Here is a 25,540-nt window from a genome sequence, read left to right on the forward strand (position 1 = left end):
GCTTTTTTTCTTTTTTAGTAATTTAATAATGACTAACAAGATTGTAAAATAATAGGGGTATAATTCCGTATAGTTGCCATCCACCAGAGTTTCGTGCTCCAGTAGAAATTTCCATATTATTTATCCTCTGGGAGAATGGACCAAAATTGTTTTTGGGGTGCAGAAGGTGGAAGGTCTGTCTTCTGTAATTGATTCTCTGCTGGACATGGACATTGGCAGATTGATTCATTCCCCCACTATGTTTCTGTCTTTCTCTAGTGGGGTAGGGCTCTGGGGAGGTGAAACTTTCAGACACAATGATAAGGTCATCTGTCCAGGAAAGTCAGAATGAAATCATAGTAGCATTTGCAACTTGGTGGCTGAAAGGCGGTAAGATATAAAGCAGGACAAATTGTTTAATAAAACAGGAACCTACAGGTAGGATTAGAGCAGATGAGACTAGGGGTCTAGTTTCATGTGGGAAGAAGCTAGGAAGTCTATTTTAGGTATGTTCCAAGGGTCCCATGAATTTTGTAATTTTTTCCTGAGCCTGATAACTAACATTCAGGTAGACTAAAAATATTGTTTGGGAAGATGATGTCAAAGTTGACAATAGGACTAGAAAGCTGAATTGGGGCAGAGAGTAGCTCCCAAACAGATCTGACCTAGGCCCATAATATATATTCATATTTATTAGCACAGGAGCCCCAGTGTAACCTCTGAGTCCACTGTTTCTTGGATTTTTATTATAATTCTGATACACACACACACACACATAAATTAGGCACATCTGGGTATAATCTCCCATCCATAACATTACTTCAGATCTTTTATCTTTATCCACTAGTGAAAATTTTCTATTTTTAATATTGAGAGGGGCTTGGTGGTGGTGCACCTGGTTGAGTGCACGTTACAAATGCAAGGGCATAGTTTTGAGCCCCTGGTCCTCATCTGCAAGGGGAAAGCTTTGCAAGTGGTCAAGCAGGGATGCAGGTGCCTCTGTCTCTTTCCCTATCTCCCCCTTCCCTCTCAATTTCTGGCTGTCTCTATCCAGTAAATGAAGATAATAAAAAATTTTTAAATAAATTATTATTCTCTCTTCTACTTCCAAAAAGAAATCTTTAAAAAAATTAAAAATTTGAGAGAAAAGATGCTAAAAGAACTCCATGCCTTCTACTCTAATACATCTTTGCTATACTGTGCCACTGTGCCACAGGCCAAAGGGGAACAAAACCACTGACTTGTTTTAATTAGGACTTAACCTTTCTTGTTAAAAATTATGATTTGGAAGGGTCTAGGCAGTGGCACACCTGGTTAAGCACACGCATTACAGTGCACAAGGACCCAGGTTCAAGCCCCTGGTCCCCACCTGCAGGGGGAAAGCTTCAGGAATGGTGAAGCAGGGCTGCAGGTGTCTCTGTCTCTCTCCTTTTCTGTCTCTCCCTTCCCTCTCAATTTCTCTCTCATCTCTCTCCACTAATAAATAAATAAAAATATTTTTAATTATTTTTTTTTAATTATAATTTGGTCTACAGCCAGGAAGAGAAGGATGGGTACTGGGGGGGGTCACCTCCTGCTGGACTTCTGTCTGTCCTGCAAGGGGAACACAGGACCTCAGTGCAAGCATGAATTAGAAAAATGATTTCTTTCTCCTAAACCATGGTATATATCAGTTACACAGAAATACCAGTGTGAGGCCTTATATTCAGTCTCAGCACTGTGTATGCCAGAGAACTTCTCTAGTTCTCTGTGTGCCACTTTCTTCATAACAAATGTAACTTTCAATCAAAAATATATATACATATATATATATATAGTCTTAGTGTTTTGTAAATGGTCCTTGAATTACTTAAGTGAAATAAGTCAGAAAAAAAGATAAATGCTATATGTTACTTACATGTGGTATCTAATTTTTTTTATTTATAAAAAGGAAACACTGACAAAACCATAGGATAAGACAGGTACAACTCCACATAATTCCCACCACCAGAACTATCTAATTTTTTTAACTGACACAGATTTAAGACCGATTATTAGTTTCCAGAGGTGGTAGTGATTGGTGATGGCTAGGTTGATGAGTAAACATGACTAGAAGATAGAAACTTCCAACCAAAGTCAGGGGTATAATATTGTACAATATGCTGAAAAGGTATATTTCCACATTACCCCAAGATAGTATTTTTTTGGATACCTAGGAGAGGAATAGTTAGATCACACCGTACTCTCCATACTGTTTTTCACAGGGACTGGACCAACCCAACCTCTGCACAAACATTTCTTCTTTTAAAAAAATATTTTATTTTTTTACTTTTATTAGATAGCTACAGAGAGAAATTTAGAGGGGTGGTGGAGATGCAGAGGGAGGGACAAAAAGAGACACCTGCATCCCTGCTTCACCACTTGTGAAGCTTTTCCCCCTGCAGGTGGGCATCAGGGGCTTGAACCTGGATCTTTGAGCACTATAGCATGTGCACTTAACCAGGTACACCACCGCCTGGCCCCCTGCACAAGCATTTTATTTTTAATGTGTGACATTGCCAAAGATGTGTGAGGTATGTTGTCTTGATTTACATTACATCTCTCTGGCAAATAAACAACATTGAGCTTTTTACATATGCCTATGTACCAGAAATCATAGGATGACACAAGTAAATAGAATTACATTATTTTATATGAAGTAAATACCAATAAGCCTTTCCTATTGATGTCTCTATGTTGACTATACCAAACAATTGTACTAGATTAGAAACTAGATAGATTATAAGCTCTCACGGAGCAGAGATAAAACTTTTTCTGAATTCTGGACACAACTCCCAATTCTATCATCTTATAGCATTCAACTAAATTAAGTAACTCATTTCTGCTGGATTGATGGAAAAGCCATGACATATTTTTTCTATTTTTCTATGCAAAAAAATGTATCATGGCTTTTACCGTAAACTCATATTTAGTAAATAAATATATTTCTTGGAATTGTGAATTGGGGTTACATACACAAAAATCGTTTCCCTGAAGTAATGCATTGATAATGTTGAAATACTGAACAGGAGGGTATCCAAAACAGGTTTGACACCATGCTTCAACATGCTCTGTGGTTATATAATAAATGCCCACCCTAATAATATACATTAATTTACTCTAATTTACTTTTTTCTCCCCTAGGTAGTCTTTCTAATCTGTATTTTCTTTTCTTAACAGACAGTGTGGAGCATTCATTATTAAGACAATTGGGCAGCTCTAGTCCAGCTCAACTGATTTCTTGTCCAGTGATACTTGTGTGACCAAGATCCAGCTTCAACAAACGGGCTAGAAGCTGCCCATTGTGAAATTTAGGGTTAGTTAATAACTTGCCTTACTTATTTATTTCACTATAAGCTGTCTAAATTTGATGAAATTTGCTTTTTCAGCTGTTCTACAGAATTTTTTAGGTAGATGTGGCATGTTGGCTTTTTATGTGTTAATCCAACTGTAGTAACATTTTCTACATGTTTTATCCATTCCATAAATAATAACCATATTGGGAATAGTAGGTGTCTTTCATTTGCTCTGCTTTGTGTTATTTCTTTTCTTCTCAGCCTAACAGATGTTGTGTTTCATGTTTTGCAATTTATATTTAGGATAAAAGTTTTTCCTAATCCTAATAGAATTTTAATACTTCCATGCCTTTTGTCATAAGCATATTTAATTTTAATAATTGAATTCTACTGCATTTCAATTTTATGGCTTAGCATGTTTTTGTCTTAACTTTCTTACCTATTACTGTTACTTAAATAATTTTGTTTCTGCCATGGTTATAAAAATTTCAGTAGTATTTCTACTTTAATAACATTTTTTCAGATATCAGAAATGTCATCAACATAATCTTGCATTTTATGGGATTAACTCACTTATATTAAATATTTCCTTTAGTGTTTGTGATAATTTTGTAGCCTTCCTATAATATATGCCAGTTGATACCAAGTTTTATATAATATGAATCAGTTTTCATTTCTAACATAATCCCAAAACACTGACATTCCACTTTGACATTCTTTGTGTGCTTTATTTGACCTTTTCTTTTTATATATTGCCAATATACTTAATTACATATTAATTTTAAAAGGAAAATCGTTTTCATAAAAGTAAAACTGTCTTATACCAAAGAAAACTTTTATATTCCAATTCTAAAGTCAGTTCTTATTATATAATTGGAATATAAATGGGGAGGAAAAGCCATTGTTGAAAAGTTGCTGAACAAATCATACAAATTTTTAACATTAAAATTTCTGAGGTAGAATAAAAAATATTTACAGTAATTTGTAGTTCTTTGACTTTCTGATTTTAGGAAAAAGAATGAAAAGATGTAAATAGTATTAGCCTAGTAAATCTATTTCTTGCTCCACCCCAAATATATTTTTTACTCAATAGCAACAGCAGAAATAATAGAGCATAGACCCAAAGATTTTTCTGGTGAGTGAAATAGGTTGTTTCTTCTGAAACCAGAACGAATGTTTGCCAATCAAATAGTTTCAAGAGAATAACAGGACTGTATGATTATATACTAGCACCCAAAGACGTCATGTACATTAATTACTATCAGTTTTTATATATGTAAATAAACTAATAAGTCACATAATAAAATTTCAAAAGGTTTTATTCTGTAACTAAAAAATTATTAGCCACTAATGTTAGAGACCTTGTTTTCATAACACTATCCTTAAGAACAGAAAAAGTAAATGCTTTGATTTTTATACTGTTAAACATGATGATAAGCAAATCCTGGACTGTTAATAAAAATTAATGATGTATTATTGGGTATGGAATTTTTATAATTATTGATACCCAGGCGTTTCTTCCGCAGTGCTATATGAATTACATGTAAAACTCATATGTAGTATATATTAGTCATATGCTCATAAGATGTTCTTTCTAGACTGGATTATATTATAAACCTGAATATATATGGTGGGTATCACTAGCCCTCATGACCTAGCTTGATAGCACAAACCTGTTAACTTCTAAAAATGCACATAGGGAAAGATGAAGCCTCCTCAGTTACACTAAGTAAAGCACCACCCTACTTTTTTTTTCTATTTTGTAGTATGTCTCCTATAGATAAATTTGAAAAGTAAGGCTTTACTTACTTATTACCCAATTCAGAATCTGATTTAAAAGCATGTAGAATTCCTGCTGTAGGAGTGAAGTTGAGTGATACAAATACTAGTGCATGGGGGCCCAGGTAGTGGTGCACATCGCTGAGCTCACACATCATCATGCTCAAGGACTCAGATTCAAGATCTTGCTTCCCACCTACACAAGAGAAACTTCATGAGTGAAGCAGTACTGCAATTGCCTTTCTCTCTGTCTCTCACTTGCCTCTCAATTTCTCTGTCCTATCAAATAAAAAGAAAAAATGGCCACCATGAGCAGTGGATTTGTAGCATCTCCACTGGACCCCAGTGGTAACCTTGGTAACAATAAAATTTAAAAGAAAAAAGACAAACTAATACACTCAGAAATGGAAAGATGGTAGCATATCAAAAGGATTAAAGAAAATTAAAGCCTGGGGCCAGGAAGTGATGTACACGATTAAATGCACACATTACCATGTGCAAGGACTTGCATTTGAGCCCCAACTCCCACCTGCAAGCGGGGAAACTTCACAAGTGGTGAAGCAGGGTTGAAGATGACTTCCTTCTCCCCCCCATTTATCTGTCTTTCTTCCTTGCCCCTCTCAATTTCTATCTGTCCTATCAAATTAGAAAAAAGGGGGGGGGGATGACTGCCAGGAACAGCGGATTCATTATACAGGAACCTAGTGAAAACCTTGGTTGCAGTAAGAAAAATAATTATAAATAAACATTAACTTCCTCTATCAACTGACTTCAAAATGGTAACTTGGAAGAGCTATGCTTTTATTATAACACTGCTTTACAAATTTCTGCCAGTAGTGATAATACAACATTTTCAAACAAATGCATACATAACTCTCACATATAAACAAGTATTTCAGGCAGAGGGTAGATAGCATAATGGTTATGTAAACAGACTCTTATGCCTGAGGCTTCAAAGTCCCAGGTTCAAGCCCCCACACTACCATAAGCCAGAGCTGACCGGTGCTCTAGAAAAATAAATAAATAAAAACATATTTCTTGGATTTGTGAGTTGAAATTACATACACAGAAATAGCTTCCCAGAAGTAATGCATTGAAAAACTAGACAGGAGGGTATCCAAAACAGGTTTGATGCCTTGCTTCAACATGCTCTGTGGTTATATAATGTAAATGCCCACCCTAATTCCTACCCTTTAACTAAAATTTATTCTGAAATTATTATAGATATGAAAGGAAGTGGAAGAGAAATAGCTCACTTGGAGTGTGCAGCTTATCCAAATGCACAACTGGGTTTAAGCCTGGCCCCCACAGCACTAAAGGAAGCTACAATGTTGTGGTGTCTGTCTCTCTTTGACTCTCTACTTCTACCTAAAAAAAGATTTTATAGAGGGCAATTGCAAAATTTTACCTACAAGATAGCTATAAATAGTGTTCAATTCATAATGGATATTATGTCTTTCACTCTATTCAGTATTTTCATTCCTCTATACACACATTCCAAACAATGCTCTATATGCTTTACTTTTATGTACTGCATAAGTTTGCTGTTTTTTTTTCCATTGTCCTGATTTCTGTCAACACAAATGTCACTCAGCATCACTTGTTTCATTTCACAATATTAGTATAGTATTTCAACTTTTTGTATTCTATAGTCCTTCATTTTTCTGAATACCAGTTTCATGGTTGTCTTGTTAACTTCCTGACCTGTCAGCATCTGCAAATATGAAATACCAAGTAGGGAATCTTAAACAAGTGAATAGATAGTTTAAGAATTTCCAGCTTTAGGCTGGGAAGATAGCATAGTGATTCTGCAAAAGACTTACATGCATGAGGCTCCATGGTCCCAGGATCAATCACCAGTACCATCATAAACCAGAACTGAGTAGTGGTGTCCCTCTGTACCTTTCTGCATTTAAAATATATATTAACTTCCATTTTGGATTTCTGTCCAGGTGAGTACCTGTGAATAGCTGTCATTTAGTATGTCTCTAAAGATGATTACATGAGTTCTAAACATCTTGGTATACTTCTCTTTGGAAATCAGGGATGTAAAAATGTGCCTCTCTGTACTTAGGACCCAAAACCCATCCTTATTTTATTTGCTGGTTTTCATTCTTCATCAGAAAAAAAAAAAATGAGAATATTAGATCCTTAAAATTCCTTCAGATGTGCCTTTAAGATTACAGTATGCTGGGAGTCGGGCAGTAGCGTAGCGGGTTAAGCCTATGTGTCTGAAATCACAAGGAGCAGCCTAAGGATCCCGGTTCGAACCCCTGGCGGATCGAACCGCCAGCAACCCACCTTCATGGGGAGTTGCTTCACAGGTGGTGAATCAGCAGGTCTGCAGGTGTCTATCTTTCTCTCTCCCCCTCTGTTTTCCCCTCCTCTCTTCATTTCTCTCCTAACAATGATGACATCAATAGCAACAACTACAAAAACAAAAGATAAGAAGGGCAATAAAAGGGAAAAATAAAAATTTTTTTAAAGATCCCAATATGCTTAGTCCTAGAATTTCTACTTCTTCAAAAAGTCCTTTTTAGATTTTTAAAAAATTTTTATTAATGATTAACAAGATTGCAAGATAACCAGGGTACATTTCCACACAGTTCCCACCCACCAGAGTTTCTTGTTCCAATTCCCTCTATTGGAAGCTTCCATATTCTTTATCCCTCTGGGAATATGGACCAAAATTCTTTATGAAGTGCAGAATGTGGAAGGTCTGGCTTCTGTAATTGCTTCTCAGCTGAACATCAACATTGATAGGTTGATCCATACCCCCAGCCTGTTTCTATCTTTTCCTAGTGGGGTAGGGCTCTGGAGAAGTGGAGTTATAGGACACATTGGTGAGGTCATCTACCCAGGGAGGTCAGGATGGTATTATGCAACCATCTGCAACTTGGTGGTTGAAAAGTGGTATGATATAGAGCAAATTGTTTAATAAATAGGCACCCAAAAATGAGAATAGAGCAAATGTGTGGGAGGAAGTTGGCAAGTCTTTTTTTAGGTATGTTTCATGTAACCCATAAAAAAAAAAAAAAGTCCTGGGAGTCAGGCTGTAGCACAGCGGTTAAGCGCAGGTGGCGCTAAGCACAAGGACCCGCATAAGGATCCTGGTTCAAGCCCTGGCTCCCCACCTGCATGTGTGTCGCTTCACAAGCGGTGAAACAGGTCTGCAGGTGTCTATCTTTCTCTCCCTCTCTCTGTCTTCCCCCTCCCCTCTCCATTTCTCTCTGTCCTATCCAACAACAATGACAACAATAATAACTACAACAATAAAACAACAAGGGCAACAAAAGGGAATAAATAAATAAAAATAAATATAAAAAAAAATTTTTTTAAGTCCTTTGGTTAGATACTTGCTTTCTTCATTTTATCCTTTTGAAATAGAGAAGGTAAAGTACATTTGAGTGATTTTGTTTCCTGGGGAAAGTACTTTCAAAGATATAGTGGATTTGTTTTGTTACTTGTTATTTGGCTTTATGAAATGAATTGCTGTGCTCAAAAGTCCTTAGAATTTTTCCCCTCCCATTACTTAACCTTCAGCAGACTTTGTGGCATTCACTAGATCTTCAGTAGTATTCAGTGCTTACAAAAGCAGATTCTTTTTGAAAAATTCCAAGTCAAATATAATTGTATTATTCCTATACTTTGAGTTTTCTGAGACTATCAATTGTCCTCTTTCAATCTGGAAATAATTTTTCTGTCCATTCACCTGAATATTTCCACTTTGTTCTACTTTAAGTACCAATTACATCCTCATTGTTGGAATCAATTTTAAAAAACAAAAAAAAAACAAAACCTCAAGACAGTGGGAAAGGCCTCTTTCCATTTGGTTTTCCCCACTCTGATTATAACATTCCAAAGGATCTCTGTTTTGGATGGAATTTCTCCGAATTTTAGACACCCTGGAACTCATATATATGTTTTCCCTTTTGGTGCCCTTATATTTCCATTGTTGTAGTAGTTATTATTGTTGTTGTTATTGCTGTCATCATTGTTAGGACAGAGAGAGAAATGGAGAGAGGAGAAGACAGGGGAAGAGAAAGACACCAGACCTGCTTCACCGCCAGTGAAGTGACTCCCCTACAGGTGGGGCACCGGGGGTTCAAACCGGGATCCTTATGCAGGTTCTTGAGCTTTGCGCCACGTGTGCTTAACCCGCTGTGCTACTGCCCAACTCCCCTCTTTGGATTTTTTTTAAGTTTCTTTGAAAGGGCAAAGACAAATTGAGAGGGGCAGAAGGGATACAGAGAAAGAGAAACCTGCAGCACTGCTTTACAGCTCATGAAGTCCACTGGTGAGGACCAGATGCTTGAACCCAGGTTCTTTTTTTCTTCTACTTTTTTTTTAGCTCCAGGATTATTGCTGGGCTCGGTGCCTGCACCATGAATCCACTGCTCCTTGAGGCCATTTTCCCCCTTTTATTGCCCTTATTGCTGTAGCCTCATTGTAGTTATTATTATTGCCATTGTTGATGTTATTCGTTGTTGGATAGGACAGAGAGAAATGGAGAAAGGAGGGGAAGACAGGGAGAAAAAGACACCTGCAGACCTGCTTCACCACCTGTGAAGGGACTCCCCTGCAGGTGGGGAGGCGGGGGCTCAAACCAGGATCCTTACACAGGTCCTTGGCGCTTTGCGCCACATGCGCTTAACCCACTGCGCCACTGCCCAACCCCCCTGAACCATGGTTCTTGTGTCTGATGAATACTCTGTTCATGTCCTCTCCCCATTTTTGGATGGCGTTATTTGTTTTCTTGTTTAGTTTGGCAAACTCTATATATATATTGGTTATTAGCCTCTTGTCTGATGTATGGAATGTAAAAACCTCCCATTCTGTGAGGGGTCTCTTGGATTGGGGAGTGGTTTCTTTTTCTGTGCAGAAACTTTTTAATTGGATGTAGTACCATTGGTTTATTCTTGCCTTAGTCTTCTTTGCAATTGCGTTCATTTCATTGAAGATGTCTTTAAAATTTAGGTGGAAAAGAGTTCTGCCAATATTTTCCTCTAAGTGTTTGATAGTTTCTGATCTAACATCCAAGTCCATAATCCACTTGGAATTTACTTTTTTTTTAAATTTATTTCTTTATTGGGAAATTAATGTTTTACATTCAACAGTAAATACAATAGTTTGTACATGCATAACATTCCCCATCTTACCATTTAAAAATACAGCCCCCACTATGTCATCTATCATCCTTCATGGACCTGTATTCTCCCCACCCACCCACCCCAGAGTCTTGTACTTTGGTACGAAATCCCAATTACATTTCAGGTTCTACTTGTGTTTTCTTTTCTGATCTTGTTTTTCAACTTCTGCCTGAGAGTAAGATCATCCCATATTCATCCTTCTGTTTCTGACTTATTTCACTCAACATGAATTTTTCAAGGTCCATCCAAGATCGGCTGAAAACGGTGAAGTCACCATTTTTTACAGCTGAGTAGTATTCCACAACTTGCTCAGCCACTCATCTGTTATTGGACACCTGGGTTGCTTCCAGGTTTTGGCTATTACAAATTGTGCTGCCAAGAACATATGTGTACACAGATCTTTTTGGATGGAAGTGTTGGGTTCCTTAGGATATATCCCCAGGAGAGGAATTGCAGGGTCATAGGGTAGGTCCATTTCTAGCCTTCTGAGAGTTCTCCAGACTGTTCTCCACAGAGGTTGGACCAATTGACATTCCCACCAGCAGTGCAGGAGGGTTCCTTTGACCCCACACCCTCTCCAGCATTTGCTGCTGTTACCTTTTCTATTGTATGACATTCTCACAGGAGTGAAGTGGTATCTCATTGTTGTCTTGATTTGCATTTTTCTGACAATAAGAGACTTGGAGCATTTTTTCATGTATTTCTCGATCTTTTGGATATCTTCTATGGTGAATATTCTGTCCATGTCCTCCCCCCCATTTTTATATGGGGTTATTTGTTGTCTTGTTGTTGAGTTTGGCAAGCTCTATATATGTTGGTTATTAAACTCTTGTCTGATGTATGGCATGTAAAGATCTCGTCCCATTCTGTGAGGGGTATCTTGATTTGAGTAGTGATTTCTTTTGCTGTGAAGAAGCTTTTTAATTTAATGTAGTCCCATAGGTTTATACCTGCCTTAGTCTTCTTTGTAATTGGATTCGTTTCATTGAAAATGTCTCTAAAATTTATGTGGAAAAGAGTTCTACCAATATTTTCCTTTAAGTATCTGATAGTTTCTGGTCTAACATCCAAGTCCTTGATCCACTTGGAATTACTTTTGTATTTGGTGAAATACAGTGGTTCGGTTTCATTCTTCTGCATGTTTCAACCCATTGTTTCCAACACCATTTGGTGAAGAGACTCTGCTTTCCCCATTTAATAGTCTGGGCACCTTTGTCAAAGATTAGATGTCCATACGTGTGGGGCCTCATTTCTGGGCTCTCAATTCTATTCCACTGCTCAGTGTGTCTGTTCATGTTCCAGTACCAAGCAGTTTTGATGACAGTGGCCCTATAATACAGTTTGAGATCTGGGGGTGTGATGCCTCCAGTTATGTTCTTTTTTCTCAAGATTGTTTTGGCAATTCTAGGTCTTTTCTGGTTCCAGATAAACATTTGTAGCATTTGTTCTATTCTCCAAAAAAATGTGGTTGGGATCTTGATGGGGATAGGATTAAATTTGTAGATGGCTCTGGTTGGTATATTCATTTTGATGATATTAATTCTTCCAACCCATGAACATGGAATATCTTTCCATTTCTTTGTGTCTTTTTTAGTTTCTTTGAGTAGTGACTCATAATTTTCAGTATACAAGTCTTTCACTTCTTTGGTTAGGTTTACTCCTAGATATTTTGTTTTTGTTGCTATAGTAAAAGGAACTGATTTCTGGATTTCAATTTCTTCAAATGTAGTGTTTGAATAGAGAAATGCCATTGACTGTTGAATGTTAATTTTATAGCCTGACACCTTACTGTGTTTCCTGATGATTTCCAAAAGCTTCTTGCTGGATTCCTTAGGTTTTTCCATGTATACTCTCATGTCATCTGCAAATAAGGAGAGTTTGACTTCTTCTCTTCCAATCTGCATCCCTTTAATTCCTTGCTCCTGCATGATTGCTATGGCAAGAACTTACAACACTATATTGAATAGTAATTGTGATAGTGGGAAGCCTTGTCTAGTACCTGATCTGAGTGGAAATGCATCCAGTTTTTCACCATTGAGTATGATGTTGGCTGTAGGTTTGCTATATATAGACTCCACTATCTTCAGGAATTTTCCATCTATTCCCATTTTTGTAGTGTTTTGATCATAAAGGGATGTTGTATTTTGTCAAAAGCTTTCTCTGCATCTATTGATATGACCATGTGGTTTTTGGTCTTGCTTTTGTTGATGTGGTGGATCACATGGATTGATTTACGTATATTAAACCAACCTTGAATGCCAGGGATAAACCCCACTTGGTCATGATGAACAATCTTTTTGATATACTGCTGTATCCAGTTGGCTAGAATTTTGTTCAGTATTTTCGCATCTATGTTCATCAGAGATATTGCTCTGTAGTTTTCTTTTTTGGTTGTGTACCTGTCTGCTTTTGGTATCAGAATGATGTCGGCTTCATAGAAACTGGCAGGGAGTATTCCAGTGTCTTCAATCTTCTGGAAGACTTTTAAAAGTAGAGGTATTAGTTCTTTGAAGGTTTTGTAGAATTCATTTGTAAAACCATCTGGTCCAGGACTTTTATTTTTGGGGAGATTTTTGATAACTGTTTCAATTTCATTAGCTGTGATGGGCCTGTTCATGTTATCCACTTCCTCTTGACTTAGTTTTGGAAGTTGATAGGTATCTAGGAAATCGTCCATTTCTTCCCAGTTCTCTAGCTTGGTGGCATATAGTTGTTCATAGAAGCCTCGCATGATATGTGGAATTTCTGCGGTGTCTGTTCTGATATCTCCTCTTTAATTTACTATCCAATTTATTTGGGTTTTCTCCCTTTTTTGTTTTGTGAGTCTGGCTAAAAGTTTGTCAATTTTGTTCACTCTTTCGAAGAACCAACATTTACTTTCGTTGATCTTTTGTATGGTTTTCTTATTCTCAATGTTATTTATTTCTGCCCTAACTTTAGTGATTTCTGTCCTTTTGGTTGCTTTAGGGTTCCTTTGTTCTTCTTCTTCTAGGTCTTTAAGATGTGCGATCAGGCTGTTTATTTGTGCTTTTTCTTGTTTCCTAATGTGTGCTTGTATAACTATGAACTTCCCTCTCATTACTGTCTTAGCTGTGTCCCAAATATTTTGATAGCTTGTGTCTTCATTTTCATTGAAGTCTCAAAACATTTTGATTTCTTCCTTGATTTCCTCTTTGACCCAGAAGTTGTTAAGAAGTGTACTGTTGAGCTTCCACATTTTGGCACTGTTACTAATCTTTTGTTGATTGTTAAGTGTTAGGTTAATCCCACTGTGGTCTGAGAAGATGCTTGGGATGATTTCAATGCTCTTGAATTTGCTGATGCTGTCTTTGTGGCCTAACAGATGGTCTATCCTTGAGAATGACCCATGTGGACTTGAGTAAAATGTGTATTCCAGTTTCTTGGGATGAATGACTCTGAAAATGTTCAATAGTTCTAGTTTATCTATCTCTTCATTTAGCTCCCTTATGTCTTTATTGATTTTATGCCTGGATTGTTGTTAAAATTCGGAGGCTCTAGCTGGCCTGGCTTGCTTCACAGGCGGGTAACAGAGACTCGAAGACACACGGCTGGGCAGGGAAGCTGTATTTCTTTATTCAGGAACAACGATTTATAAACTAAGACAAACTAATCACCAAACAGAACTCTCCTGCCTCCTTCCCCCGCAGCAGCGCCAAGCACTCTCGAACTCTGGAACTCTCTCGGGGTTCCTTGGGGCGGGGACAAGCAGGCCCGCGAAAACTAGCAGGACTGAACCAATTTTCTTGGCAGGGGGAGAGCTAGAACAACCCAATGTAAAGCATACAACAATTCCCCCTTTTCTTTTTAACTAAATGACTATAGTATCAGGGGTGTGGGGTGAACAGAAACCTCTATCATACAGGCATTTTTAAAAAAGAAACTGGCACAAACATGGAGAAACATGTAAGCAAGTAACAAGAACCAGTGTGCTGCCAAGGGAAGGCCTGAGGGGGCCAATTTTTTGTCTGTGGGCAAAACTTTATCAGCTTAAAAAAACATTTCTTGCCTCTGGGGGGCATATATGTCTCGACGGACATTTTCATGGGGGCAGGGAACGGCCTAGAGTCTCAAAGGCAGCTGGCTGCAATTTACTTACTATGAAACAAAACTTGTCATTAGCATAATCATAGCATAATCTAACGTTCTAATAGAGAAGGAATTTGAGACTTTTACATATCAACAACATCCTTTTAACCTTTTGTTACACCCATTCAAGATGGAGACACACCCTAGGTGTAAGCAGGAAAGAAAACCTCAGTCATGAGAATAATTAGCATAGCCATTGTGTAATCTACCATTTCTAATAGAGAAGGTAATCGAGAGTTTTACATATCAACAAGTCTAGTTAACCTTTTGTTACACCCATTCATGAGACACATGGTATGTGCAGGTCTTGTTTAGACCAACTTAGTTAAAATATATTGATTGTTAACTAATTTTTACCTCAGACTTTAAATGTAAGTTAATTTTATCTTTATGAGAATTACGTTGAAAACCTTTATCATTTAACTTTGCTTAGTAAGAATTTAGCCTTAAAGTTACTCTTTACCAAACTTTAAACACACACATAAACATGGTCATTAATACACAAGGAGAGAAACCTTTGTTACGAAGACATGTCATTTTAAACACGAATTTAGATGTGTACTGTCTTAGTTGTTGGGGGTGTCACCATCTGGAGGTGGCCTCCCGCGCAGCTCCACTTAAAGGAATTGCAGGTTGCGATCTCTGCACGAATCTCTGCGTACTCCAGCTTGTCTGCCTTCAGACTGGAGCTGAGGATCTCGGCCAGGGTGCCCAGTTTCAGCAGGGGGCCCGGGGGGTCCAGGAGGACTGGGATCTGTATAGAATTCATAGCCCGAGGGTGGGCGGGCCAGCCTTGTAGAAGGCGCAGGCCGAGGTGCTGTGGGGTGGCGGCCATGATAGGCTGCCACGGCCCTGCCCCATGGCCCTGCCATGTCTGCTGTCCTGCTCGCAGTGGCCGAGCAGCGTGGAGGGATCACGCGTCCAGTGTCCTGCGCCACGTGGTGGAGAGCCGGCTTTTGTGGGCTGGCCTGCATGTTGGCATTGGGCTCCAGCATGTTGGCATCAGGCTCCTGTGTGCTGGCGTCGGGCTCTTGTGTGCTGGCGTCCAGCTCCTGTGTGCTTGCGTCGGCCTGCTGCAGGCGCAGTGCGCGGGGTTGTCTGTGCGCAGGGTTGTCTGGGCGCAGCCGGCTGGCTGGCTGCTCCACCAGGTGGAAAAGGCAGCTCCGCGCCTCGCCTCTTGCCTGCTGGCTCTTTCCGACTCCGCTGGCTGTTGTGAGTGTGCCTGAGCGAGTGGAAACCACAGAGTGGTCCAGAGATAAATGTTCCAGAAACAACTCCCTTATATCTTTATTGATTTTATGCCTGGATGATCTGTCAAGTTGAGAGAGTGGGGTGCTGAAGTCCCCTACTATGACTGTGTTGCTGTTAATATATTGCTGTAGCTCTTTCAGTAGACATTTGATGTATTTAGATGGCTTCTCATTGGGTGCATAGATGTTAATGATTGTTAAGTCCTCTTGATTGACTGATCCTATGAGCACTAAGTAGTTCCATTCCTATCTTTTTAAATCTTATCTATTTTAAAGTCTATCATGTCAGATATGAGAATAGCTGTTCCTGCCCTTTTTTTTTTTTTTCTTTTTCCTCCAGGGTTATTGCTGGGCTCGGTGCCTGCACCATGAATCCACCGCTACTGGAGGCCATTTTTCCCCCTTTTTGTTGCCCTAGTTGTTGCAGCCTCGTTGTGGTTATTATTGCCATTGTTGACGTTGCTTTGTTGTTGGATAGGACAGAGAGATGGAGAGAGGAGGGGAAGACAGAGAGAGGGGGAGAGAAAGACAGACACCTGCAGACCTGCTTCACCGCCCATGAAGCGACTCCCCTGCAGGTGGGGAGCCGGGGGCTCAAACCAGAATCCTTACGCCGGTCCCTGCGCTTTGCGCCATGTGCGCTTTACCCACTGCGCCACCGCCCGACCCCCGATCACCATTCCTGCCCTTTTTGTGGGCCATTGGCTTGTATGATAGTTTTCCATCCTTTCACTTTAAGTCTGTGTTTGTCTTGTTGAGTTAGGTGGGTTTCCTGTAGACAGCATATTGTTGGGTTGTATTTTCTGATCCATCTTCCTACTCTGTGTCTTTTAATAGGTGAATCCAGGCCATTGACATTTATTGATATCAAATATTGAAGATATTTTAAAGCCATTCTTGTAGCGTTTTAGAGTGTTCTGATAGATGGCATATTTATAATGGTCTGACTGTTTATAGAAGACCTTTCAGAACTTCTTTCAGGGCAGTCTTGGTAATAGTTGATTCCTTCAACTGCTGCTTGTCTGAGAAGGTTTTGATGCACCTCCATCTAGTCTGAATGACAAGCTAGCAGGATACAGTAGTCTGAGAAAGGTTGAAAGCCTTTCTCATTGAGAACTCGATAGATATCTTGCCATTCTCTTCTGGCCTGTAGTGTTTGTGTCAAGAAGTCTGCTGCTAATCTTATGGGTTTTCCTCTGTAGGTGACTGTTTTTTCTCTTGCAGCCTTCAGGATCCTTTCTTTATCCTTATTCCTTTCCATTCTAAATATGATGTGTCTTGGTGTCTTTAAGTCTGTGTTAATTCTGTTTGGGACCCTCTGGGCTTCTTGAATCTTTATGTCTTTGATGTTGTCTAGACTAGAGAAATTTTCAGCTATTATGGCCTGGAGAATGCTTTCTTCCTCTCCTCTTTCTTCCCCTGGTATGCCAATAATGCGTATATTGTTTCTTTTGAAGTCATCCCATAAGACTCTGTTGTTGTTTTCAGCATCTCTTAATCTCTTTTTGAGATCTCTTACTTCTTTTTTAGTTGTCTCTAATTCATCCTCGATCTTGCTAATTCTGTCTTCAGCCTCACAGATTCTGTTCTCTCTTCCCTCTACTGTTTTCTGGATTTCATCTATTTTGTTGCCTTGCTCTGATACTGTTTTAGCTTGTTCAGCTAGTTGCCTTCTTAGCTCAGCGATTTCAGCTTTCAGCTCTCTAATAACCATGAGATAATTAGTATTTTCTTCCATAGTCTCATTTGTTGTTCCTGTATTTCTAATTACAATTTTTTCAAATTCTTTACTCACTCCTTTGATTATTTCTTTAGCTAATGTTTGGATGTTGAACTCGTTATTTTGTTCTTCACCCTTGGGGGACTTTTAGCCGGACTCTTGTCCTGGTTCGAGTCTCCAATATTTTTTCTTGTTGTTTTAACCATTTTATATATTATGTTATGAGTTCCCTTTATCAGTACTTTTCAAATTATTGCTCACTATTGCCTGGATTGACTTGTGTCTAAGTAAGTTAATTAAAGGGTTCACAGTGGTGGAAGTTAACAGTTGTTTCAATCCCTGAATTGGAGCTCACTGGTTTAAAAGCCTCTTTTTTCTTTCTTCCCTGTAGGCTATGGGAGCCTGAGGGCTTTTAAACTATCAATAGGCTTCTTAGCTTAATCACTGACTCCTGAACAAGTGATAAAGCAGGGTGTGTTAGAGATAATCCACTGGTTATGCAAAGAGACTTTCACAGCCCTACAGCTATGCCACTGAGGTATAGGTCTTCTCCTGAGTTTCCTAGTTAGATCTCTGTCCCCTGGTGTCCCTCCCTGCTGCTGCTCCATATTCTGAGGGCAGTAGCAATGGAGACTCAGAGTTGCACTTGGTGAGTCTCTGGGGAGTCCTCTCCTCCCTTCACCTGTAGCCTTGTTGGAGCAAACTGGAGGTGGTGTCTCAACTGATAAACTGCTGGACTGTTAGCAGTCACTTAATCTCTCCTTACACTCCTCTCTCCTCTCTGTCACCAGCCACACATGTTTGTACTCACTGGTGATTTAGTGGGTTCCTGTAGTCATTTTAGTCCTGTCTCGTTTCAGTCCCGGGTGGTCTCCTTTGGTCCCAGTTCGGAATTTACTTTTGTGTGTGGTTAAATACAATGGTACAGTTTCATTCTTCTCCACATTTCAACCCAATTTCTCCAACACCATTTGTTGAAGGGACGCCCCTTTTCCCATTTAATAGTCTGGGGGGGGCACTTTTGTCAAAGATTAGATGTCATGGACCAGGAGGTGGCGCACCTGGTTAAGTGCACACATTACAATGCACAAAGACCCAAGTTCAAGCCCCTGGTCCCTACCTGCAGGGGGAAAGCTATGCAAGTTGTGAAGCAAAGCTGCAGTTGTCTATCTCTCTCCCTCTCTATCACCCCCTTCCCTCTTGATTTCTGGCTGTCTCTATCCAATAAATAAAGATAATTTTTAAAATATATATTAGATGTTCATATGTGTGGGGGATTTTTTAGGTTTTTCTATGTATACGGTCATATCTCTTCAAATGCTAAGAGTTTGACATCTTTTCTTCCTACCCATATCTCTTTAATTCTTTGCTCCTGCCTGATTGCTATGGCAAGAACTTACAATACTATGATAGTGATAGTGGACAGCCCTGTCTACTACCTGATCTGAGGGGGAATGCTTCGTTTTTCACCTTGAATATGATGTTCGCTGTAGGTTTGCTATATATGGACTCCACTATCTTGAGGAATTTCCCATCTATTCCCTTTTTTTTTTTTTTTTGTAGTGTTTTGATCATGAAGGGATTTTGTCAAAGACTTTCTTGGCATCTATTGAGATAATCATGTGGTTTTTGGTCTTGCTTTTATTGATGTGGTGGGTCACGTTGATTGATTTACATATATGAAATCAACCTTGCATCCCTGGGATAAACCTCACTTGGTCATTATGAACAATCTTTAATAGGCTGTCATCTTCAGTTGACTAGAATTCTGTTCACTATTTTAGCATCTATGTTCATCAGAGATACTGGTCTGTAGTTTCCTTTTTTGTTGTCTGTTTTCTTTTTTGCTTTTCTGTTTTTGGTATTAGGGTGATATTGGCTTCATAGAAGCTGGAAGGGAGTAGTCTTGTATCTTCAATTTTTTTAGAACAGTTTTTTCTTAATATTCCTTTTTGTTGCCCTTGTTTTATTGTTGTTTTAGTTATTATTGTTGTTATTGATGTCATCATCGTTGGACAGGACAGAAATGGAGAGAGGAGGACAAGACAGGGGGAGAGAAAGATAGACACCAGCAGATCTGCTTCACCACCTGTGAAGCAACTCCCCTGCAGGTAGGGATCCTTCTGCCGGCCCTTGTTCTTTGAGCCACATGGGCTTAACCCTCTGCACTACCGCCCTACTCCCTTTTGGAAGAGTTTTAAAAGTAGAGGAATTAATTCTTCCTTGAAGGTTTTGTAGAATTCATTTGTAAAACCATCTGGTCCAGGACTTTTAATAAATGTTTCAATTTGTTCAGCTGTGATTGACCTGTTCATATTTTCTAAATCCTCTTTAATTTTGGAGGTTTGTATGTATCTAGGAGCTTGTCCATTTCTTCCAGGTGGCATATAGTTGTTGATAAAGCCTCAAATGATACGTTGGATTTCTCTAGTATCTGCTGTAATAATCTCTTTTATTTACAATCCAATTTACTTGAATATTTTCCTTAGTCTGGCTAAGAATTTGTCAATTTTGTTTACTCTTTAGAAGAGCTTCATTGATCTTTTCTATGGTTCTTTATTTTCAGTGTTATTTGTGCCCTAATTTTAGTTATTTCAATCCTTCTGGGTGCTTTAGGGTCCCTTTGTTCCTCTTCTAAGTATTCAAGGTATGCAGTCAGGTTGTTTACTTGAGCTGTTTCTTGTTTCCTAATGTGTGCTTGTATGAATTTTCCTCTCAGTACTGCGTTAGCTATGTCCCAAATATTTTGATAGCTTGTGTCTTCATTTTCATTCAATTCTCAAAATATTTTAACTTCTTCATTAATTTCTTCCACTTTGACCCAGTAGTTTTAAGTAGTGTACTGCCGAGTTTCCGTATTTTGGGACTTTCGTTTTTTTGTTTGTTGTCAAGTGTTAATTATACTGTGGTCTGAGATGTTTGGGATGATTTCCATATTCTTCAATTTGACACTTCTTTCTGTTTCTTCCTCCAGTAAGATAATGCATATATTAATGTATATATTACTTCTTTTGAAGTCATCCCATGTGTCTTTCTTGTTCTTTTCAGTATTGTATCTCAATCTTTTTTTTTTTTAGTTTTCTTTTATTCATCTTCAGTCTTGGTAATTCTGTTTTTCTGCCTCTTATTATGTTCTCATTCCCCTTTGATGCTTTCTTTTTTTTTTATTTAAGAAAGGAGACATTAAAATCATAGAATAAGAGGGGTACAATTCCACACAGTTCCCATAACCCGATCTCCACATCCCACCCCCACCCCTGATAGCCTTCCCATTCTCTATCTATCTGGGAGTATGGATCCAGCATCCTTGTAGGTTGCAGAGGGTGGAAGGTCTGGCTTCTGTAATTGCTTCCCCGCTGAACATGGGCGTTGACTGGTCAATCCATACTCCCAGTCTGTCTCTCTCTTTCCCTAGTAGGGTGGGGCTCTGAGGAAGTGGAGCTCCAGTACACATTGATGGGGTCATCTGTCCAGGGATGATCTTGCTGGCATCCGGAACCTGGTGGCTGAAAAGAGAGTTAACTTGTATAGCCAAACAAATTGTTGAACAATCATGGACCTAAAGACTGTATGTAATAGTGCACATGAAGTGTTGGGGGTATTCCCTGCATGCTCTTGGGTACTTCTGCTTTCAGGTATATATTTTTCCCCTAGTTTATGGGCAAGGGTGAACCTATGCTCTATCTCAGGGGACCTGGACTATATCTAGGTTTGGGGACTTTATTGGGGAGTGGAACACCTGGAATGGAATTAGAGAATACTATGAAAGGAAGGTCTCACCTGAGTGATGAAGCTGAAGGGTTGTCATTCCACACCTGAAGTCTCTGGTCACAGTCTGAAGTGAAGCATGCTGGGGTGTCACTTGTTGTGTTGATTAGGTTGCGATCCACGGATGCAATATTATTTGATTTGAATTGAGAGAAGCATGCAGAAAAGTGGGCCCCACCCTAAGATTGCAGGACTGTGGGGAAATATAGGCTCTATAGTGGAAATGGGAGCTTCCTGTTGTCTTAGAGTTCAAGAAGAAAATGGATAGTTATTGTTATCATCACATTATTTGGTGATAGGGTTAACTTTGGAAAGTCCCTTTGATAGGGTTTGGGATATAGTACCCAGCGTCTTGTATATAGCTGTGCTGTCAGTTGCTTCTGTTCTCCCTGGTCTAGACTTTTGGGAGAGAACATCAAAGAGCGCCTATGTATTAAAAAGACTCAGTCTGTGTTTTAAGAAGTTCTAGACATAGCATCAGTATTTCGTCTCTCATATTAATTAAATAGTGGTTTATATAATGTTTACACTTTAATAGGATTGTACATAAACACCACTCCCACCAACAAAAGACTGTGTCCCATCCCCACCACCCACCCCCACCCCCCCACCCTCCACCGTGCCGGGAAACCCAATGGCCACCCTCCCCTTCACCACAGTGTTTTTACATTGGTGCCCTGCTCTCAATTTAATCAGATCCTGCTTTTAGTTTCCTTTTCTGTTCTTCTTTCTCAACTTCTGTTGATGAGTGGGGACATCCCATACTCATCATTATCTTTCTGACTTAGCTGACTTAACATAATTCCTTCTAGCTCTGTCCAAGATGGCTCAGATAAGGTGGGCTCATTGTTCTTAATAGCTGCATAGTATTCCATTGTGTATATGTACCACAACTTTCTCAGCCACTCATCTGCTGTTGGGCACCTGGGTTCCTTCCAGCTTTTAGCTATTATGAATTGTGCTGCTATGAATATAGATGTACATACATCTTTTTGGTTGGGCATTATGGAATCCTTGGGGTATATCCCCAGGAGAGGAATTACTGGGTCATATGGAAGGTCTATGTCTAGCCTTGTGAGAGTTCTCCAGACTGCTCTCCAGAGAGGCTGGACCAATTTACATTCCCACCAGCAGTGCAGAAGGGTTCCTCTGTCCCCACAGCCTGTCCAACATTTGTTGCTGCTGTCCTTTTTTATGTATGCCATTCTCACAGGAGTGAGGTGGTATCGTAATGTTGTCTTAATTTGTATCTCTCTGACAATCACAATCAACGACCTGGAACAGTTTTTCATATATTTATTAGCCTTTTGGAATCTCCTCTGAGGTGAATGTTTTGTTCATATCCTCTGCCCATTTTTTGATGGGGTCATTTGCTTTTTTGGTGCTAAGTTTGCTGAATTCTCTGTATATTTTGGTGATTAGTCTCTTGTCTGATGTTTGGCATGTGAAGATCTCCCATTCTGTGAGGGGTCTCTTTGTTTGTGTGATAGTTTCTTTGGCTGTGCAGAAGCTTTTCAATTTGATGTAGTCCCATTGTTTTTTTTCTGCTTTAGTCTTCCTTGCAATTGGGTTTGTTTTATCAAAGATGACCTTGAGGTTTAGGTAGGAAAGTGTTTCACCAATGTTTTCTTCTAAGTATTTGATAGTTTCTGGTCTGACATCCAGGTCTTTGATCCATTTGGAGTTGATTTTTCTTTCTGGTGAGATAAGGTGGTTCAATTTCATTTTTCTGCATGTTATAACCCAGTTTTCCCAGCACCATTTATTGAAGAGAGCCTCCTTCTTCCATTTAATATTCGGCCCCCTTATCAAAGATTAGATGTCCATAGGTGTGGGGGTTTAGATATGGGCTTTCAATTCTGTTCCACTGGTCTGTGTGCCTATTTTTGTTCCAGTACCAGGCTGTTTTTATGACAATGGCATTATAATATAGTTTGAGATCTGGGAGTGTGATGCCTCCATTTCTGTTTCTTTTCCTCAAGATGGTTTTGGCAATTCTAGGTGTTTTCTGGTTCCAGATAAATGAATGTAGTTTTTGTTCTATTTTCTTAAAGAAGCTCGGTGGAACTTTGATGGGTATCACGTTAAATTTGTATATGGCTCTGGGGAGAATATTCATTTTGATGATATTTATTCTTCCAATCCGTGAGCATGGGATGTCTTTCCATTTCTTGGTATTGGTTTCTATTTCCTTGAAGAGTGACTCATAGTTTTCAGTATACAAGTCTTTCATTTCTTTGGTCAGCTTTACTCCTAGGTATTTTATTGATTTTGTTGCAACAGTGAATGGGAGTGATTTCTGGATGTCTTCTTCAGTTTTAGTGTTTGCATAGAGAAATGCTACTGATTTTTGTACATTGATTTTGTAGCCTGATACCTTGCTATATTGCCTAATAACTTCCAGTAGTTTTCTACTGGATTCTTTAGGTTTTTCTATGTATACTATCATGCCATCTGCAAATAGTGAGAGTTTGACTTCTTCCCTTTCAATCCGTATTCTTTTGATTTCTTTCTCTTGCCTAATTGCTATGGCAAGAACTTCCAATACTATGTTGAAGAGTAATGGTAATAGTGGGCAGCCCTGTCTAGTCCTTGATCTGAGGGGAAATGCTTTCAACTTCTGTCCTTTGAGTATGATGTTTGCTGTTGGTTTGCTATATATGGATTCCACTATCTTTGGGAATTTCCCATCTATTCCCATTTTTTGTAGGGTTTTGAGCATGAATGGGTGTTGGATTTTGTCAAAGGCTTTCTCTGCATCTGTTGAGATAATAATGTGGTTTTTGGCTTTGCTTTTATTGATGTGGTGAATGACATTGATTGACTTACGGATGTTGAACCAGCCTTGCATTCCTGGGATGAATCCCCACTTGGTCGTGATGAACAATCTTTTTGATGTGCTGCTGTATCCGGTTGGCCAAGATCTTGTTTAATATTTTGGCATCTATGTTCATCAGAGATATTGGTCTGTAGTTTCCCTTTTTTGTTGTGTCTCTATCTGCTTTGGGTATCAGAGTGATATTGGCTTCATAGAAAGTGGAAGGGAGTGTCCCTGATTCTTCGATCTTATGGAAAAGCTTTAGGAGTATGGATATTAACTGTTTCCTGAAGGTTTTGTAGAATTCGTTTGTGTAGCCATCTGGTCCAGGACTTTTGTTGTTGGGGAAATTCTTAACAGTTTTGATTTCTTTGTCTGTGATTGGTGCATTTAGGTTTTGTACTTCTTCTTGGTTCAGTTTTGGAAGGGCATATGCTTCTAGGAATTCTTCCATTTCTTCCAGATTTTCTAGCTTGGTGGCGTATAGTTCTTCACAGAAGTCTTGCATGATTTTCTGGATTTCTGTGGTGTTAGTTGTGATATCTCCTCTATCGTTACAATTCTATGAATTTGAGTCTTCTCCCTTTTTTGTTTAGTGAGTCTGGCTAGGGGTTTGTCAATCTTGTTTAATTTTTCAAAGAACCAACATTTGGCTTCATTGATCTTCTGTATGGCTCTCTTATTTTCAATGTTGTTTATTTCTGCTCTAATTTTAGTGATTTCTGTCCTTCTGGTTGCTTTAGGGTTCCTTTGTTCCTCTTCCTCTAAGTCCTTAGGTGTGCAGTAAGGTTGTTTATTTGGGTTTTTTCTTGTTGTTTAATATGTGATTGTATGGCTGAGTTTCCCTCTCAGTACTGCTTTAGCTGTGTCCCAAATATTTTGATAGGTTGTGTCTTCATTTTCATTTCCAGGAACATTTGTATTTCCTGCTTGAGTGTCTCTCTGACCCAATGGTTCTTAAGCAGTATGTTGTTTAGTTTCCAAATTCTGTGACTTTTAATAATTTTCTGTTGTTAAATGTTAGTTTTACTCCACTGTGGTCTGAGAAGATACTTGGGATGATTTCAATGCTCTTGAATTTATTGATGCTGTCTTTGTGGCTTAGCATGTGGTCTATCCTTGAGTATGTGTTGTGTGGATATGAAAAGAATGTATTCCAATTTTGTGGGGTGAAGAACTCTGAAAATGTCCAAGAGGTCTAGTCTGTCCATCTCTTCATTTAATTCTCTTGTTTCTTTGTTGATTCTGTGTTTCGTTGATCTAAGTGTGAGAGTGGGGTGTTAAAGTCTCCTACTATTATTGTATTACTATTGATGTTTTTTTGAAGTTCTTTCAGTAGGTGCTTGATGTATTTAGATGGTCCCTCATTGGCTGCATAGATGGTAATAATTGTTAAATCTTTTTGGCTCATTGATCCTTTAATCATTATGTAATGACCTTGCCTATCTTTTATTACTTTATTTAATTTATAATCTATTGTGTCAGAGATGAGAATGGCTGTTACTGCCTTTTTTTGTGGTCCATTAGCCTGTAGGATAGTTTTCCATCCTTTCACTTTAGGTCTGTGTTTATCTTGTTGGGTCAAGTGGGATTCTTGCAAGCAGCATATGGTTGGGTTATGTTTTCTGATCCACCCTCCCACTCTATGCCTTTTG

The 25,540-nt window shown here is 38.9% G+C and overlaps 1 protein-coding gene across 5 annotated transcripts in view; it reads left to right on the top strand.

Moving 5' to 3' along the window:
* BOLL (boule homolog, RNA binding protein) overlaps positions 1-25,540 on the top strand; it is a 58,567-nt gene that overhangs the window by 29,832 nt on the left and 3,195 nt on the right. For 4 of the 5 annotated variants that reach the window (XM_060194222.1, XM_060194221.1, XM_060194218.1 and 1 more), the window contains exon 11: positions 3,178-3,505. In XM_060194222.1, the coding sequence (XP_060050205.1) occupies positions 3,178-3,201 (24 nt within the window). In that variant the 3' untranslated portion in view covers positions 3,202-3,505. Of the gene's footprint in view, positions 1-3,177; positions 3,506-25,540 lie in introns of those variants that run through there. The other variant, XM_060194219.1, reaches the window with a different exon arrangement.

Source organism: Erinaceus europaeus, chromosome 7 (genome assembly GCF_950295315.1).
Source record: "Erinaceus europaeus chromosome 7, mEriEur2.1, whole genome shotgun sequence".
Classification (NCBI taxonomy): Eukaryota; Metazoa; Chordata; class Mammalia; order Eulipotyphla; family Erinaceidae; genus Erinaceus; species Erinaceus europaeus.